Here is a 19896-nt window from a genome sequence, read left to right as displayed (position 1 = left end):
TATTATTCTCTTATTAATTTGACAACTATCACATGATTTTATAAAATTAATAGTATCTTTGTTTAATATTTGTATTATTCACTTATTATTCTCAACACAACTCCTTTATTTATTCATATAATTTTTATTATATAAATTAAACTCTTTTACTTTTGTTGTTTTTATTTATTCTCATGTAACATTTATTTATCAAATTAACATATTTAACTAAAACTGAATATAATTCAATAATTTCTCTTATAAACTTTAAGAAGCATATTTTTTTTAATAAATCACAAATAATTTTTATAAATCTTAATTTACATAAACCAACTAGGTTTAATAAACTTTATTACTTAATATAATCAATAAAAATCTTTTTTCACTTTATAAATCTCATAATTATAGCTTATTAACATTTGTTTGAATAATTTCATTATAAATCTAATTACTTTATTAAGTATGTTTTAAAAACATTGTTTTTATTATTTTATAATTATAAAAAAAAACTTACCAATTATGATGGATCAATACGTTGAAAGAGATCGTTAAATAAATGAAAGTTAACAAAGTTTTGCTTCATTTTTTTTTTGTACTGGTAACGATGAAGTTCGATTTTCCCAGAATCGTTGAATTGAAGTGTGCATTCTTCAGCTCAACGCTCAACGATTATCCATTTCAATAAACAACCTCTATTTACAGAAGTGTACATTTTTTGGGGATACCTTGACTTAAATTACTAGCGGATATGTTAAGACCCGGTCCAATTACCAAACTAAGTCCTGTAAGCTGGGATGTTAAGACTAATTATAATTCTACCGGATACAACGTATGTATAGAATCGTGATACAGAGTTATTTTCGAATGGGGGCTTAAGATTTACCTGAAACGGACAACTCAAAATTATATCAGGATAGAACATAGAAAGCAAAAAAAAGAAGTCATTCAAAATATGCATTTTAATTAGAATTATTTTGTTTGTAATGTAAAAGTATTTTAACTTTATTATATTAACCATAGTCTTCTTGTTTTGATCGCTAATTTACTGAATAACTAAAAATATTAAAATAATTAAATATAAATCAATAAGGGAGGGGTTACAATACTCAACTCCCCCCACTGACTGTATAGATTGTAAATTTATTATAAAATTAAAAAAAAAAGTTAACATGTCACTCTGAATCACTTCAGTAATCCTTTTTTTTTTTTTTCGAAAAATAGAAACGAAATTAATGGTTGATATTTTAATATTCTGCGTTTGAAATTAAAAATCTAAAAAAACATAATTTGGAATAAAATAACTATATATATTATGTAAAATAATAGGATGTAAAAATTAGTTCTATATTTTATGCGGTTTCCTTGACAACGCTTCATACGTTTGTGTAGTTTATTATTTTATGAATATTTTTTAATACATTGTAACTGTTTGATAAATTTTGATTTGTAAATTAAATTAGTTTGCAAGTTTATTATTTTTGTATTTTTAATAGTTTTGAATAGTCTTTTAATTGTTTTTATTAATTTAATTAGTTGAATAAGTGTTATTTATTTAAATGTACCTATATGAAAATTTGGATTGCTTAAGTACCGAAAGATGACATGTGTACTCATTGTTTTTATGGTAGGTAATAATATTCTTTATAATTTTAGCCTTTAGGTACATATTTTTTTAGTTTTCTTTACAATTTACGTTGACACCACAATTTTGTACTTATTATATTGATCGTGAACCTGTTTTGTTTTGGTAATTAAGATAATATAAATAGTTCAACTATTAAATCAATTTAAAACAGCGTTCGACGCATTGATTAACGGACGATCCATTTTGTGGAATCGAGGCTAAGAAAAATTTTACTTGGTTATCATATTATTATTAAGCTTATTTTGTTTTTATTTTTTTGTATTTATGATTTTGTATGTACTTATTGTACTACCTATGTTTTTGTAATTAAGTTTACTTACCTAATAAACGTGGATTAGGCCTACGTTGGGGATACCACACTAAAAAAAACGCGCCGTTATGTGTAATACCTCATGATTTTATATATAACATATCCGGTAAAGTAGTTACAGGGATTTGTTATTCGATATAAAATCTAAGGTGGTGTGGAAATGTACACAGTTTCGCTTTAATAAACAATAGGTAGGTACCTATGTTTGTCCATTGTGTTGGTACTATATTACCATAGTACACAGCCATAATACAGTTTACATTTACACTTCGCTATTAAGTGACTATGTGAGTTTGTATAAATTATGTAATTGATTGATTTAACTATGTTATGTTGACCAAAGCAATGCATATATCAACGCAATAGCGAGTGCTAGATTATATCTAGGGTTAAGATTTATATGTGACAGTACCTATGTTTTTTGTAACTTCTGATTATTGCTTTTGTCAGTGATGTCTACGAATCATCTCATGACAAGATAGGTAAACAGTGGTGTTTTTATGCTATATATTTTTGGACCAAATGTATATTAATGCGTATTTTTAATAAAATTAATATTATTACATATTTTTACTCAGTGCTTGATTTAGAAAAAAAATAGAAGGGGGACTCATCGGATGTTTGATAAACGAGCGTTCCACACAAAATTAACCGACACATTACCGTGGGGGGCAAATAGAAGGGGTACGCTAAAAAAAAATCAAGCACTGTTTTTACTACAAAAACGCGAAAAATGCATGTTTTATGGTATATTTCGTTAATAAACATTTTTATTGTTTGACATGTGTATTGAGTATTGACGCTGTTCAAGAATTCAAAATGCCTAAATATAACAACAGGGTCAAAGAGAAGGTCGTTTAATTTTTAAAACACAAATGTAATTGTTTTCAGTTTTGTGTAATACATTTGAATAGCACGAATAGTTGAGAATATTATTTTATTTATTTTTAAACGTATGATTTTTTTTTGATTGTAGATTTAATTTTTTGGCATTTATTATAATAATTGCATATTTTTAATAAACCAAATTTATTATTTATATTTTTAATTTTTTATTGCAATATATAGATCCTAGCCGTGTTAATAGCTTATTATTGTATACTTTTATAAATGTTAATTGTATTTATTAGTACATAATAAATACTAGCTAATAGATAGAATGACATTATTGTGAATTTAAACATTTATCTATTATTGGTATTACAATTTTTGGTGTTTGAAACAATCATAACACGGAAATATTATTACGCGACAGACATAACTGTTAACCGTGTTTATGGAATGAATGATAACGCCTCGATGGGCGGGCGGGTGCTGGTAGACACGTCAAGTGATAACAGTAAAAAAACCGACGGCGGTCAAGACCGGATGCATATCATTAAAAATTATAATGAAACGTGATTTTTATTAATATTATTTTGCTATCCGTCAGTCGTCATACTTATAAATACTTTCAATTGTGTCGATTCATCGTTCGGCCGGCATTGAAGTAGCGTTTAATCGTCAATTTATTCGACGACATTCACGTTTCTCAGTTCAAAGTCGTCGACGTTTAACAAGCGTTGGTGGTTTGTCCCGTAGTTGTTATACTCCAACGACCAAAGAAATGAAGAAAATCGCGATTTTTGGTGCCACCGGCATGACGGGACTGTGCACCGTCGAAGCCGCTTTGAAACTAGGTAAGAATTGAAGGAGCAATAAAATTATCTAGAATATTGCCGAGCTGACGGTTCTTTGATAATTTGTCGGAATATGATACTTAAGAAACTATGCTCGCGTAGGTCTAGAAGTCAGGGCTCTACTGCGAGATCCCAGTCGCATGCCCGAAGAACTTCGTAAGAAAGTAGAAGTGGTCACTGGCGATGTTCTGGTCAAAGAAGATGTGGACAAGGTCGTCGAGGGCAGAGACGCGGTCGTCGTGACTTTAGGAACCAGAAACGATCTGGGTAAGATAATATTTAATCATATAATATTAGATACACATTTAGTGAGTATTAAGTAGGTATGTGACCAATCATATTATGTTCATTTAGTAATGAAATTACTTTTGTAGCTCCTACCACAATAATGTCAGATGGGTTGAGAAACATTTTGTCAGCGATGGAAAAGAACAGTGTGAAAATTGTATCGGTGTGCTTATCCAGTAATTATTTATGCAATATTTATAGCACTACGCACATGTTTTTTCATTATTACCATTAAACACTTGGTTAATTTCAGCCTTTTTATTCTATGATAAGCCCAAAGTGCCAGCAATGTTCCATGGCATCAACGATGATCATGAACGGATGTTGAATTTGTTGCAAGCAACCGAATCTTTGAATTGGATTGCTGTGATGCCACCACACATCGCCAGCACTCCGTCAGGCGATTACAGCGTAGAAATCGGCTCATCACCTGGTCGCGCCATATCGAAATATGATCTTGGGAAGTTTATGATTGAATGTCTGTCTAATCCTGATTACTATAAACAGAAATGTGGTTTGGCGACTAAAGTTTCTGCTCCATGAAGTAAAATTGAACAAAAATTGTGTGTAAGGAAATTCAGTTTGTTACACAATGGAATTGAAGTCTTAGGGCCAAATGATAATCTATAATTTTACAATAACTCTATATGTAATGGAATAGATGAGGAAATATATTAAAACAATTGTTGATGAAAAATCTGATATTTATACTATAATTATTTATAATATATTATTGTTTATTGGGAAGTAACAAATGGTGCAATCATTTTCCCTTCTTCTTCTTTTTATATTGTCCTCCTTTTCGGTGTTGAAGTCTGGGTGCATTCTCAGAAGGCACTTGAGCAGTCTGAGGTTTGGGTTGAGCCGCAATATTTTTGATGTTACTAAAAAATATAATAATACAAAATATTCAATTTTTTTCGAATATCATGAAATTTACAGTATGTATGTTAAGTACATAATGTTAGCACTAAAATTAAATAAACAAATTTCAAAATAAAATATTATAAATTTTATTTATTTTATACTCTCATAATAATGGGAAATGTTATTAGTTCTAAAGAATAAAATTTAGTAAAATTGTCAAAAAAAAATATTTAAATTTAAATAATGGTAAAATGTATTGATTTTAAGATATTATGTTTCAAAAATTTGTAATTTTAGATAATAATGAAGTTTTAATAAAATAAAACAATTTTTTTTAATATACTTTAGGTAGTGAGCTAACTCTACCAATCTTTAAATTTTTTGAAATGATGAAATGATTGATTTAAATTTAACACTTGATTATAATTAATTTAATTTAATATATTGACCTTATGATAATTTTTTTTTTTTTTTTATTAGTATGAATGATAAATCATAATTGCTTATTCAAGCATATTTTAAAATTGTTTAAAAATATGTAGCTAATCAATTATAGCAATTACGTCAACATTAGAATTATGACTTGAAAGTAATTGATATAATGTGTGAAAATAAATTAATAATTGGTCATTATTAAATACAAATTAAACTCACAATTGTTCACTTGATACATTGCTGGCCCCTTGCGTTCCTTTTCCGATGCCTGTTTCCTTGTTTCTCCTATCTTTTTTCTTGCGATATCCAGTACGCTCGTGTCTCGGCAACCAACGTTCAGGATTAGGAGGTACGTCTGGGTTGAAATTTTTGGGCAGTATAATCTTTCTCTTTTTCTTTCGTTTCTTCTCAACTTCTGTTTTGGATCTATATAATTAATAAGATATTAATAATAATAAAATAAATATTGACTTTGGCTTGTGATATATTGGCACGCGAGTTGAGTTTGGTAAAGTGGGAAATTTAGAAATGGTATGATTTTTAATTATGGTCATACGTATGAAAATTATTTAGTATAGAAGTTTTCATAAATTGGAAATTTTATCTATGTACTTTTTCGATTATCTGAATAGCTAGAGATAAATATTTTAAAAACATTTGATGATATTGAATCAATTATTATTTTTTAAGTATTAAAGACAGTTGTCACATTACATGCAGTCTACCCGCAATGTTCAACTGACTGTTGTTTGCAACCTGCTGATTTTTACATGGATTTATGATTATCTTTAATAGACATTTATGTTTTACCTTAATGATAATTTTATGACTCAATAACAATACTTTGACACTTCGTAAAAGTGTAGGCTCAAATGCTTAGTAATAATTTATTGCATGGCCTTCAAACAGTTATATACTTAATATTTTGACAAACAATTTTTATTTAATCTTAAGTATAAAGTAATAATGAATCAAATATTAATTCGTTAATTAATAAAAAAGTTTTGACAATAATGGAAATACTGAATGTAATAAGTGTTAAAGTGAGATGAATTTAAATGTAATTATGAAAAAAGAGAAACAAATAAAGGAATCTTACATTTCAAATAAAAAAGAAGTCAAATAATAAACAGCTAGGATAAGGAAGATAATATAAACGTTTTATCTTCATATTATTTATTATAGTGTTTAGCTATCTTTATTTATTATTACTAGATAATTTGTATTTCACAAGAACTTTTTAGATAATTTTTTGTATTTTTACCTTTGATTAGCATTAAAATTATACATTTTTGAGATATATATGACAAAAGTTTTTGTATATATATGAAGATTTAAAAAAAATGTTTTTTTTTTTAAAAATAAATTTAGATTTTTTTTGGAATTATAATTCAAATATTACAATTTAGGATTTTGAAATACTAGAAAATAAACAATAGTTCTAATACTATATTCATTAATTCACCGGTAGACTGTATACGATATGATGGCCTTAAAGAGAATATTTTAATAAAAGGTTACTAGTTTTTGTGGTTTGACTTAATACATATTATTCTTTTAATTGAAAAAGAAAGTAGAATTAATCCATCTTGTTAATATGGTAGTAAAACCTCCAATCAAAGCTATATACATTATTAAATGAATATTGTAATTATGGGGTTAAATTTTGTTTCCAATTTTTTCTGATTGATGATTAGATACTAATGAATAATTACCCAGCAAAGTCTGGTTTCAATGTGGATTTTTTGATTAATTTAGATCCCATCATCCAGTTAGTATTTTCAAGTAAATCTATGTCAGTATCTTGGAGGTCCAATGGTGGAAGCTGTTTACTGTACATTTGAGCTTTTTCTGGGTCAAACTAAAAGTAAAAATAATGATTACAATTTACACTTTTAAAGTTATTAAAGTAACTACCAAAGTTAAAATAATTAATCCATAATAAATTAGTAGTTTTATTGAATGTATTTTAATTTACAGTAATAAACAGTGTATTATATCAACATTTATATTTGAAGAATCATTGATAAGACATTTAACTTTAAAACAATAAAATTGATTGAAATCACTGATGAAAAATCTAGATTTTATCTTAAAATAGCTTTTTTTTTTTATGAAACTCATCAAATATCATTTAAATAATTTTTTATAATCATAAAGAAAATTATATAAATATAACATATACTGGTAAGTGTGTCTCATACTCATATTTTTAAACATCAAATTGATTTATACACACTTTACTACTGGTTTATATAAACTGAACTGTTGTATGCTTGTCTTTATATAAAGGTAACATAGGGAATAAAAGCAGTATAAATACTGCTTTATAATTTTATTTTATTATACTTAATTGTGATTATTACTCATACTTCGTTCTAAAGAAAAATAAAATTTAGTTTGAAATTCAATTGAATAATGAAACTTATAATGATTAATAAATGTTAAAAATATATTAATCAAACCTGTGTGTAAGCGATGATAAGTTGTGCCAAAAACTTTTTATTATTAGGATTTAATTCAAGTAGTCGTGACAGCCGTTTAGCTGCTTCCTTAGGATCTTGTTCTCGTAAATGTAATTTGGCAAGTTGTTTTAATAAAATGGTAATCTTTGAATTATCCACCTATGAAGTATAATAATGTAAAATCCATTCACAAGAATTGTGTTCAATGTTAAATAAGAATAAAATGTTACCTCTTTCTGACTGTACCAAGACAAAGTGTCATTAAATAAGTCAGAAGCCGCTTTAAAATTGTCAACATTTAAGTACAACGTAACAAGTGTACTAACAATTCCAAGTTTATACTTCAATTCCCCAAGATTTTCTAATAAAGTAATTGCTTCATTAGTATCGTTCTAGAAAAACAAAAATCAATATAAACACATAGTAAATAGTCAATATAAACTACTTTTCATAGTTCTAATTTTTTAACCTGACTATTTAAATTAGATAGGAAAAATATATCACATAATGCACTAAAGAGGTATTAATTTAGCGCTCTGTTTAATATTTTAACTTTTTTAATACTCAAGTTGAAAATGATTATAGTTATTAAATGTGGAAATAGCATGATTAAAACAAGGCTTTGTTCTAAAAACAAAAACAGCGAAAATGCTTCTATTAGTGGGAAATTTATAGGGGCAAAGGTGAAAGGAACATGACACAAGGACAATTTTACTTAAAATAAGATATTTTAAACATCTAGTGTTAGAGAAAAATCCTAAAATTAAAAATAAATATTGATTAGTTTTAATCCATCATTAATACATGAATTTTTACCTGCACTAATAATAATTTTACGGCCACCAAGGTACAATTGAGTTTAGCAGTGGGATTTTTTTGTTGATAAACAAACTTCTTCAACATGTCAATAGCTTCGGAATTTTTGTTCTGACGCCATAGCATTACTGCTTTTAATAGTATAATATCCTCAATTAGGTCTGGGTATTTCTTTTCAATGTTGTCACATAATTGAGTACACTGGTCTAACTAAAATAAAAAAATAAAATAAATATTTAGAATTTAAAAATATATTTGTATTTTATATGATTATCTCATTTATTACTTGATTAGTGATTAATGCAAAACGACAATGGTTCAACATGACTTTTTTCAATTGCCAGGTATTCAACTTGTGAGTTAATTCATCAGACAATGTTGACTTGAGTTTTTTTTTCGAATCAAACACATTATGCTCTCGATTTAATACTACTAAATTATTTGAAGCAATAGCTAAAGATCCAATATCTTTTGGCTTATACTTTAATACTTCAGTGTATTCAGATTGTGCTTCTTTATCACGGCCTAATTTTTGTAAGCAATAAGCCCCTTGTACTCTGAAAAAAAAATGGATTAGTTCCAATTCGATAACAAAAAATCTATTGCTTTGTTAATACTACTTATGTTAAAATCTATAGATTAAAATTATATAGAAATGAAAATATATATTGTATTTTATCGAATACAATTATATTTTATTTAGTACAAAAATACATTTTTGCTGTTTATTTTCAAACGATTAACGTAATACTAGTTTGAAAATTGTAAAATGTAATCTATCATATTAATCATAATATGTTTAAATGTATAATGTAGAGATGTAGTAGAGCTTTATGAAGTGGAAGCCAATTTCATGACAAAAAAATTTACATAAAATTAATGTGATATATATATTATATAAAATATATAAAATTCAAATTATGATTACTTAATAGCAGTTAGTTCTTCTTGAATTTCCTCTTCGGTTGCTTCTTCCTCTTCCAATGTATTTCTACAAGATTTTGCAGCTTGATCGAGTAAATCTTGAGCTTTTTCAATCTCTTTTCTATCAATTAGTACACATGCAATGTTATACATAAATTCGTAAGTATTATGTTGTTTGACAGTTGGAATGTCATATTTATTCTAAAAATAAAATATAAAATTAGTTATTGAATTGAGTATGACTTATAATAAACTGGAAAACTTACATCTCCTAATTTAGAAAGTTGAGAAATAACAGCAGTTAGATTTGATTCCCTTTCATTTGTAAAACTGTCTTTACTTTGTTTGATAATATCTCGATACATATCAAAACATTCATTGTACCTAAAATAATTAAAAACAATGTAATATAAATTACAAAACACTATATTTTGTAGTATTTTTTTAATCTATATTTTATTTATATTAAGTCTACATAGTAAGATAAGTTTTAAAATTGTGTTCAGACTTCAAAAAATAAAAAAAAAATAGTTAAGCTAGGTAAAGATAAATGTATAGGTTTAATAGAGATCAAACAAATAATAATCTCAACTACTATTGGTTTGACTAAGAACCTTGGTTTGTTGGCCTAAGTTTTTGGACGGTCGAAACGACATAAAAATAAACATAATTATGTTACAACTAGTCTTTTTAGAAACTAACAGGAAAAAAAAAGGAATGGCAATCAACTACACAAAATATAATTTATAAATTTACTTATTTGGTTTTTTGATTAGGTACAAATCTTATACATTCAAAAGCATAATACTAGATAATTTTCAAAGGATCTTGAATTTTAATGAATTAACGATTACTTATTAGGTATTTATTTAATTAGAATAATTTATTACTAAGAAATGGCTTAAATAATATATTTTGTTGATAATATACCAAATGAGTATTTATTGAGCACACAAGTTACATATAAAATATTAAGTAGGTTATCTCACCTTTCCAATTTATAAAGAATTTGAGCTTTTAACTCCTTAAAACTCTGTGCAGGATTAGGTTCTTCATTAATCAACTCTAATGCTTCCTCAGAGCGATTTAAACGATACAAACAATAAGCTTTTTCAAATGCAAATTTCCTAGAAAATGAAAATACATAATGGTAGGTAAATGAAAATTGTAAACAAGTTATTATAAATCACTTACTGTGATGCTTCATTTTTCAGTATGTAGTTGTATGCGTCTTCGATCTGATTCAGATGGATCAGACAAACGACTTTTGATTGAACCAACGATAACTCTTCGGGAAATTGAGGAATATCTGAAAACAACAGATACACACAATCAATGTTTAAGACAAAAAAAAAAAAAATAAAAGAATAAAAACTATAACAACTACTCACGTTTCTCGACGAGTTTAATGATTCTTTTGTATTCTTCGGCCGAGTCCAATTTTTCGATTTCCGAAAATACGGAATTCAAAATGGATACTTTGGACATGGTCGCTACAAAATGTCCCTAAGCCAAAGGTTTATTTCAAACCAACATTAAGTTATCAGCGATGGGTTCTTAAAACCTATCAAATCGTACTCTTTAAACTAATACAACGAAAACGGTTCACAACATACACGAACACTATGCAGTACACGATAACGAAACTTACGAAACTGTGAAAGTATCGTACAGGGTTGGATAGTAATAATATATTTATTTTGTTAATCAAAAAGTTATGAAAATAATGTAATATTATCAATATATTTTTATTTGGCGAATGGTTAGATAACATATTTTTGATGACGTCTTATCACGTCATTCGGAGCGAGTGTCTTATTACTGTTACCGTGGTCGGTGACGTACAAAACACGTCTCACTTACCGCTTTTTTCAAATTTTGAAATATATTTTACATCGTTTAAATTTAAAATAATCCACAACTTTTAAGACAAGCTGATGTAATGTACATAATTTGTTATTATATTTTATAATAATTTGTTGGTTTTTATAATTGTTGTACAATCATGATAGGTATTACAGTTTTAAAATATGTTTACTTTGTCATTAAAAAAAATGTGTTTGATTTAAAAAAATTATAAACTGTTATCTCTTCGACTAATGCAAATAAACAAATATCACGTACAATGACAGTTTATCGAACTAATAAATCGAATAATCACAAAGTTCTGGTAAATTACAATAAATCATGAACGTTATTATTTACATTATCGCTCATAGTAGCACTGACTGCACATTAAAGATTTTGTCACAAGCTCGTTCGAAAACCCCAAAGCATTCATTGACACAACTCATGACCTCAATATTTTTGATTCGAGAAATTCGTCAAAACGTTTACCGACACGCGTATTTCAACAATAAATAAATCACTTATACAATAATAAAAACCGTCGACCTATTTATTTCCCATCACTAACATGACGTATACTATAATGAGTATCGCGTATAGAGTGCTTAATTTGGGGACTTTGTATTGGATTGTGATTTCGCAAAGGTTTCTGCAAAACATGATTCCAAATCCAATTAGGGCTGGGCGATATATTTTGCAGTATACGTAATTGAAATACTCAGCTTGTATATTGTTGCCTGTTGATATTTGCTCGATACCGTTCTATTATTGCTGAATGTTTTCTTACGTATTTTCTAACTTGCCTTTAAATAGTATTTCCACTCATCGATGTGTTTAGTATTTATATCTAGCACTGTATAAGAAACTGTTATAGACATTCCAGTAATCTACATTTTAAGCACCAATGCTCACATAAGAATATAACGTTCACCGAAAGGTTTTGTAACGTTCCACAAAAATTAGAGTAACCTTCACAGGTCTCAGACTAAATATATAAAAAATATATTAAGTTAAAAAAGGTTCTTTTTGGTTTAGAATATTACAGTAAACTTCGTATATTTAAAGACTCAAAGAAGTTGTATAGTGTTTCTATGTAGTATACTTCGTTGAAAATTTTTGTCACGTAAAAAAAAAAAAAAATAATAAATAATTTAAACTAAACATTACTCATATTTTTTCAAACTAAAACGCAATCGACTGAAGGGTAATATAATTAAATTAAATTTGAAAATTATTTAACATAAAATTTTAAAATACAAACATATTTCGTTGATTTCACGTTTGTTTAATAATAATAATAATAAAACAATTAAGTGAAGTTAGTAATTAAGTTAACGAAAACCGGAAAACCCGAAGGTAACTAGAAGAATACTCAACTCGATAAAATCGATTTCACTTATTATGTAAGTATTATAATTTTTACGTATTATTTATTACTATTTGGTTATACCATTTTACTTACGTTATTCTTATTACACTATACTCGTACAGTATTCATATTATAAATCAATGTTTTCGTCTTTTGCCTGTCGTCATCGATAATACGCAAATCATTGTACACGTGAGGTACACGTCTGGTTGCCGAGCTCCGCGTTTGCACGGCGATCGAGTGACCGAAACTACATCTTCTCGTCATCGAGCTCAGACGAACGGAGATAACGCACGAGGTTTTTTTCGGTTGACTTTTCGTCTTTTCTTCCACACCCTCTTGAACTCGCAGTCGAGGGCCATAAGTAATTCGGTCGCTTTAAAACTAATCCAAGGAATGTTGATTGAGGCCGAGTGTGTAGGTATATACCGTGTGATATATGCAAGTTCGACGAGGTCCCTCCTGCTCGGCGCTAATGGCCAGGGGTAGAAGCAAGATTCTTATCGAGTTTAATTGATTTCTTTTTGAGTTAGAAGTTCGACGAGTCAGGCTGCCGAGCGCGTCGAAACTTCCTGGTGTGCGTATATATATATGTGTGTGTTTCTTTTCGTAAACATTTGCACTAACGCCAAGATCTTGCAAGCGCCAGTGCACCCACAATACACCCGTAAACGAACAGGACCGATGTATTTCCGATTGAAATAATATCGGGATTTTGCTTTTAACTAGTTTTAACTGTTACAGTATCGCGCGACTTTAAGCTATTTTTAATTATTATCCGAATACCGGAATACGTTTATGTACAGAGAATTATTTATCAATTATATTTAAAAAATAATAAGTTTATTCAGATTACGATTTTTGAAATTGAAAAGTATGTTTTAAAACCATTATTTAACATATTTCAATAAATTGTTTTTTACGATGTAAAGAGAAAGAGGCATACTAATATCCTATATAATAAAGTTATACAAGTCTTTTTTTTTCAAGTGAAGACTATTTTTTTTTTTGTTCTATAAATATAAATTGTAAGCTGAGTGATTTTTTTTTTCAAATGTTTATGTATAAAAATCGAAAATTCAAACCTCTAGTCTCTGAGTGTAATAAACTATGTTTTTATTAAGGATATAATATTTATTGTTTAGTGTCTTAGTGACAGCTAGTTGTGTTACATACGACATGATATAGGTTAATATTTTTAGTTTATCAGTTGTTTATATTTATTAGTTGTTATTGTAAGCATGTTATATATGGACACCACTTAAAAATCATAAAGTTTAAAAAATAATATCTTTTTTTAAAAATATTTACAGCTAATTTAAAGTACACAATACTACGATATTTCGACAAAAAAACAAATAAAAATATAAAAATATGTAATAACAATTATTGCAATTTTTAAATCATTGTAAGCTGTAGCCTTATATACCCTAAACCTATTATCTTTACTACATTTCAAGTTTATTAAATCGTAAACACGTTTGAATACTTTTATCCATATTAATTTTACACTTATAGAGTTAAAACGTGTATTGTTGAAACTAAGTGTTAACTCATAACTCGACTTTCTTAACATAACTGAATTGACTAGACCAATTCAAATTTGATTTTTTTATCAACTCTCCCATCTTTTTTTTGACATACATTACATCACGGAAAATATTATATTATGTGGAATTTTTATATAAAAGAGAAGTGCATAGGTATGGAAACTGTAACAAAATAATACATAGGTACACGCAGTTTTAGTGTTTAGGTCATTTATATTAGTTTACTTTTGTTTTTTTTTTTTTTTTTTATTAGGTACATATTATCATTGAAAAAAAAAAAAAACAAAAACAACGAAACAAACGAAAAAAGATAAAATAAACAATATTTATATATGAGGATTACATGTACATCATCATTGACATATTATATAGTTATATATAATGTTGTATTATATAGTATAATGCGATAATAACTATTATTTCATACATAAATGAGGAGTGTGACGTGTAATGCGCGTGTTTTCGGAACATATACACACATACAATATATATACATATAAATATACAATATACTTGTCATCATAACAATTAGCTTAATATGGTTTGACAGTTACTACAATTGTATTATAGGCATAAGTACCTATCAATATGTACTGTTAATCATGATACTATATATATGTATGTATGTATATATATTTATATATATATATATTATATATTTTAATAATACGAGAAAACAATTTTAACTAATGTAATAATAATAATAATAATAATAATAATAATTATAATAGTATAAAAAAACGCTAACGAAAAAAAAAAAAAAATGCCTTGTTAATATCGTATTATAAATAGATACCCCGGGCCACAATTTTTTCGTCGATACTTTCTGTATAATAATAATATTAATGATATTTCAAATCGGAAAAGTAAAAAACTTGAACAAAAGTCACGTGACATTTTTAAGATACCGTTATTCACTGGAACGTCCAGCAATGCGTACGCCGTAAAAATGTGTACGAAAAATAGGAAAAAAATGTGTAATAATATTGTAAAACAATAGAAACCGACAACCGTAGGATAAAGCACGCAAATGTATATAATACGTATATAGGCACAAATGGCTTAAATTATCTCGTGGGGATGAGGGAGAGACGTATCATCGATACGTTAAAATCGACATTTCAAAAGTAGGATGCATTTGTTATAAATTTCAAGAGTTTTAAATAGGTCCCCGCTCCCAGAGCCCACCATCTCCTATTTGCGTCCTTTATATCAACAGTGTTAGGGTATTATCGTTCAGCGAAGAACGGGTAAATCATATCATTCTTGGAGAACAAAAAAGAAAAACTATAGTAATTATAATAATAAACGCAATGTCGTGCGTAGACGAGAAGATGAGTAAAAAAATAAACAAAAAAACATAATAACACGTAATTGAAATAAAAACAATAATGATAATGATGAACGTAATATAATCTGTAATAATATCATATTATATTATAATTATACCTAATATATTATTACATAGTGATCGAGCCCAGGGCACATATTATGCTTTCATCGAACTATTATTAAAAACGTTACATTATATTATTATTATGCGTATGACTATGAGTAAATTTTTTTTTCATATATGTTAAATATTGTAAATATAATATTATACTAACACACTCGAAAAACTGTTTAACTATTTTCAAAATTAAATAATAATAATTGTAAAACATAATAATATTATTATAAAACAAAAGACTAGTAGGTACATAGCTTATAAAGATTCTTTTCGTGTAAACAAATATGAAGTATAGGTACACACCCGAACGAAAAAAAACCATCAAAACTTAAACATATAGTTAACTCGTGAAAAACAAAAACCGGCAAAAATCAAATAAATCAAATTTAACACACTGTGTATATAATATTATTTAATATTTTATATGTAGTAAAAATGACTTTTTTTTTCAACCTGAAACCTTATCCGTTCTATTTTATTTTTATTATATTATATTATAATGTATTATGCGTAGTTTATTATTAGTAGTAGTAATAGTGAAAAAAAATCGAATAAAAAATAATATTAGAGTTATATCGTAATAATATAATAATATATATTATTGTTTAAATCTACAATGCCATTTTTTTTAACGTGTTTATCGCATAATAAACGCGCTATTTTGATTTTGTATATTATATAATTGTCGTACATATTTCCTATGTGCGTCTGTACCTGTTTAAATCTATAGAAAATATTATATAATATACGTATCCCCTGCGCAAATGTGTGTGTGTGTGTGTGTGTGTGTGTGTGTGTGTGTGGGCGCGTGTCTATATGTGTAATATGCGTATAACAAAAATTGCAGTCGACTCTCATCGGTAACTCGAACATTTGTTTTTATTAAACCTCACGATAGGCGTTCGATTTAAAACAGATTTTGGATGTAACGAACTTTTTTACAACCGTGATTTTTTCCACCCCACGAATTCGCGAGTTACCGAAAGTCGATTGCTGCTTGTTACGATTTGATAATAACTTTCTGTCTGTATGTCTGTCTGTCTATCTGTCTGCATGTACGATGATGTGTGATAGGGGTTATTGCGATATGTATGGTTGTGTGTGTATGTGTATGTATTTATGTGTGTATGTGTGGGTGGGTGTACGTGTACCGTCTGTTTTGCGGCGGACTTTCGCGACTCGCGTCTGCTTGAAATACTGAAACTGCATTTGAAAGTTGCGCGTGATGAGGGGAATGGGGCGAGTCGAAAAACTCTGAAATCCGACCGTGCCGACGAATCGTTGTAAGTCTTTGCGGTTTTTCGCCACCCACCGGATTCGGCGCGTATATAATATATATTGTAATGTGTATTTTCTTATTGTTGCTAATATTTGTGTCGTGTAGCGTATTAATAATAATAATAATAATTATAATAATATTATAATGTGTTTGTAAAAACTGTTTATGTGTGATGTATATAATTCGATAATATATATTATTATGTATATATATTGTCGGTGTGTCTGTCTGTTCTAAATATCCGTTTGTGTGTATTTGTATGTGTACCGAGGGTGGTTTGTATATATATACGGATGCGTGATATGCGTGGAAAATAAAATATACACGAGCGTAATATTATGTCGACGGAAGAAGTATAAAGTATTTCGTCCGGAACGTGCGGCGAACTAAAACAACGAAACAAATAGAACGAAAAAAAATTTTCAAAACATATAGGTCCCACGCGGGGACCGTATATATTATGTGTGCGATGTCCTTCGAGTGTCGTATGTAAGTTTTGCGCCTGTGTGCCTACAATAATACATATTATAATATAATATTGTAAGTATACTCTATTTGTATAATATTATGTATATGTATTAAATGTGTGTGATGATGTGTGATGTATAATAATATTATGTGTGTATGCGACATTGTATTCGATTGTGAAACATGTTCGATGTATGTACTTATATTAATTTGAGTATGTGTGTATGTGTGTGTGTGAGTATAAATATGCACGTGTGTATGTACATATCGTGTATACCGTCTGTATAGGAATATTATTGCTGTAATATTGTTATGATATTTATGTTGCGAGTTGTAAACTGTCTGTAAACTGATTGTATTTTGAATATTTCGTTGTAATATTATTTGAGTTAATGTTATTGGAAGTGGTCTGTGGTCTGTGTCTATGGGCGGAGGTACCGCGAGCGGATGGGGAAAACTATAAACGGTGATAATAATATTATATATAATAACGACAACGATAAAATAATAACGACGAAATTATAATATTATAAGAACTATTATTAATAATATATATGATCCTTTTATTTTTTAATTTATTTGACTAGGAGAAACTCACCACACCAAAAAAAAAAAAAAAAAAAATAATAATAAAAATAAAATAAATAAAATAAAATAAACTAAAAAATAAAAATTATGCTAGATAATTAAATATTGGAGTAATGTGAGATCACGTGAGTGGGGGGAGGGGAGGAATATTTGAACGCCGTCGCGGGCAAATGATTTTTGTTTAAAATTTTTTTTATCAAGTGCTATAAAATTGTGAAATAACAATATAACCTAACCTAAACATTGATGTAAAATTAAAAATAATAATAGGTACATAATAATCATAATGACAATAATGATAATAATAATAATAATAATAATAATAATAATAATAAAATGGGTACCCCGTGTGAATAAAATGTAGTTTTTAACAATCAATTAATATATATAAATAATATGTTGTGTACATTAACCGACCCATAGTTGGGGCAATAATATCTCTACTATACATCGTAATATTGGTTTTTTTTTTTTTTATAAATAAAAATTGGTGGGTCTCTTGTTCCCTATATACATTTAGACTATTCCATATACATATATATAATTTCAATATATAAGCAATTATAATTTTTCTTTTTAAAATATATATATATAATTATATAAAAATAAAATAAGTAAAGATAAATTCAAATTTTTTGTACAACATAATATTAATTTTTCTTTGTACAAAGAGACCGCCCTTAATGTTTTATAAAAATATTTAGAAACCAAAAGTAAAACATAATGAATGTTATAAAATTTGTTTTCAAAATGACTGTACACAACAATGCATATATAGAATATAATATAACCCATCACAAAAACTCAACGTTATGAGCTTTTGTTTATTTTTTAATGAAAACGATAATAATTATTAATTTTTTTAAAAAAAAGCACAGTTTACAGACGCGAGTCGAATGCGTGTATATAAATATATAATATGGTATTATATATATATATTATGCTTGTATATATATATATAATTTATACATAATTATATATCGTTTATTCGAGCTGTTCGAGGAAGTTCGGAGACCTGAAGTACTCTGGCACAGTATCGTCCATGCGAGAGATGACCTTGTATATAGACTTCTTCCACGATTGTTCCGTATCCTTTCCGTTTTGGATGGCTACGAAGAATTCGCGTAACGTCTGCTGGACCACATACTCAAAATTGCTAGGCGCCTGTGGGAAAAAAACAAACAATAAAAATCGTGAACCGCACGTCAAATACGATAAACGTAAAAAAAATAAAATATAATGTAATGTATTAGTTCTATACGGTTACGTTCGACTGGCCAAGCGATATACTTCCGAATTAAAAAAATAAATAAAATTGGTTCAAATATTAAAACTATCGTGTCGGAAAATGTCGGTATAAATATATTATACTCGTATTGTAATAATGCTGTGTGCGATCGCAGTTAATCCGTTCGATTTTATTAACCCTAATCGAACGAATTACGATGAACACGGTTAATCTGTCTAAAATCCTCATCGAGGAGTCAGGAAATAATATTATTGTAAATGATAATAATGTGATAGCCATAAAATGGTGGCGAGAATCAAAAGAAAAACAAAATATATCCGGTTTTATTACCGGTTCAGGTATACTGCAATATATACACTGGGTTTTGTGGTGGCGGCATAGGCATACCTCAATGTGATTGTTGCGGTTGTAGTGCAGGTTGAGGACCCTGTAGATCTCGCTGTCCTTGTTGACGTGTATGTCTTCGGATCTCTGCAAACCCTCGCTGACGGCTTGCCGTGCGTATTTTTCCATCTGAATGTAATAGAACTCTCTGTCGGGGGGGAAGGACAAAAAACGGACACCATTAATAAAAATAATAATCATAATACCATCGTATGATAAATAATAATAATTATGACGGGTGTAGGAGGTTACGTATTACGATAATACAACCGTACGTAATTGGCACACTCGTCTCGAGCACGC

At 27.9% G+C, this 19896-nt stretch overlaps 3 protein-coding genes across 3 annotated transcripts in view; 1 reads left to right on the top strand and 2 right to left on the bottom strand.

Moving 5' to 3' along the window:
• Positions 1–3294: 3294 nt before the first annotated feature.
• LOC112598978 (flavin reductase (NADPH)) lies at positions 3295–4591 on the top strand. Its single transcript, XM_025345661.1, has 4 exons — positions 3295–3613; positions 3716–3880; positions 3988–4077; positions 4155–4591. Exons 1-4 carry the CDS (start codon positions 3541–3543, stop codon positions 4442–4444), a joined length of 618 nt encoding a protein of 205 aa, XP_025201446.1. The 5' UTR covers positions 3295–3540; the 3' UTR covers positions 4445–4591.
• A 12-nt stretch (positions 4592–4603) lies between these two features.
• LOC112598977 (signal recognition particle subunit SRP72) lies at positions 4604–10896 on the bottom strand. The gene is made up of 12 exons (XM_025345660.1): positions 10800–10896; positions 10603–10717; positions 10398–10535; positions 9675–9792; positions 9413–9609; positions 8771–9041; positions 8485–8694; positions 7899–8060; positions 7669–7827; positions 6919–7064; positions 5423–5629; positions 4604–4785 (listed from the first exon to the last, which is right to left on the bottom strand). The coding sequence occupies exons 1-12, from the start codon at positions 10894–10896 to the stop codon at positions 4665–4667; spliced, it is 1941 nt and encodes a 646-aa protein (XP_025201445.1). The 3' UTR covers positions 4604–4664.
• A 7824-nt stretch (positions 10897–18720) lies between these two features.
• LOC112598700 (homeobox protein prospero-like) overlaps positions 18721–19896 on the bottom strand; it is a 50889-nt gene continuing 49713 nt past the window's right edge. Inside the window, exons 4-5 of the mRNA XM_025345243.1 lie at positions 19597–19741; positions 18721–19124 (exon numbers count right to left, since the gene is read on the bottom strand). Coding sequence (XP_025201028.1) covers positions 18945–19124; positions 19597–19741 — 325 coding nt within the window. The 3' untranslated portion in view covers positions 18721–18944. The remainder of the gene's footprint in view (positions 19125–19596; positions 19742–19896) is intronic.

This window comes from Melanaphis sacchari, unplaced genomic scaffold (genome assembly GCF_002803265.2).
Source record: "Melanaphis sacchari strain LSU unplaced genomic scaffold, SCAv2.0 Contig4_pilon_pilon, whole genome shotgun sequence".
NCBI lineage: Eukaryota > Metazoa > Arthropoda > Insecta > Hemiptera > Aphididae > Melanaphis > Melanaphis sacchari.
The sequence above is the reverse complement of the archived record's forward strand: the minus strand, read 5'-3'. Positions and strand labels throughout refer to the sequence as shown.

What these genes read in the sequence shown, in the direction of transcription:
- LOC112598978 (XM_025345661.1), top strand. Translation starts at nt 3,541, where the DNA reads ATGAAGAAAATCGCGATTTTTGGTGCCACCGGCATGACGGGACTGTGC. An exon ending in CGAAGCCGCTTTGAAACTAG is followed by an intron (nt 3,614 to 3,715) that starts GTAAGAATTGAA and finishes ATGCTCGCGTAG; the next exon opens with GTCTAGAAGTCAGGGCTCTA. An exon ending in TGTATCGGTGTGCTTATCCA is followed by an intron (nt 4,078 to 4,154) that starts GTAATTATTTAT and finishes GGTTAATTTCAG; the next exon opens with CCTTTTTATTCTATGATAAG.
- LOC112598977 (XM_025345660.1), bottom strand. Translation starts at nt 10,896, where the DNA reads ATGTCCAAAGTATCCATTTTGAATTCCGTATTTTCGGAAATCGAAAAA. An exon ending in GAAGAACTAACTGCTATTAA is followed by an intron (nt 9,042 to 9,412) that starts GTAATCATAATT and finishes TTTTTTTTTCAG; the next exon opens with AGTACAAGGGGCTTATTGCT. An exon ending in CTTGGTACAGTCAGAAAGAG is followed by an intron (nt 7,828 to 7,898) that starts GTAACATTTTAT and finishes TATACTTCATAG; the next exon opens with GTGGATAATTCAAAGATTAC.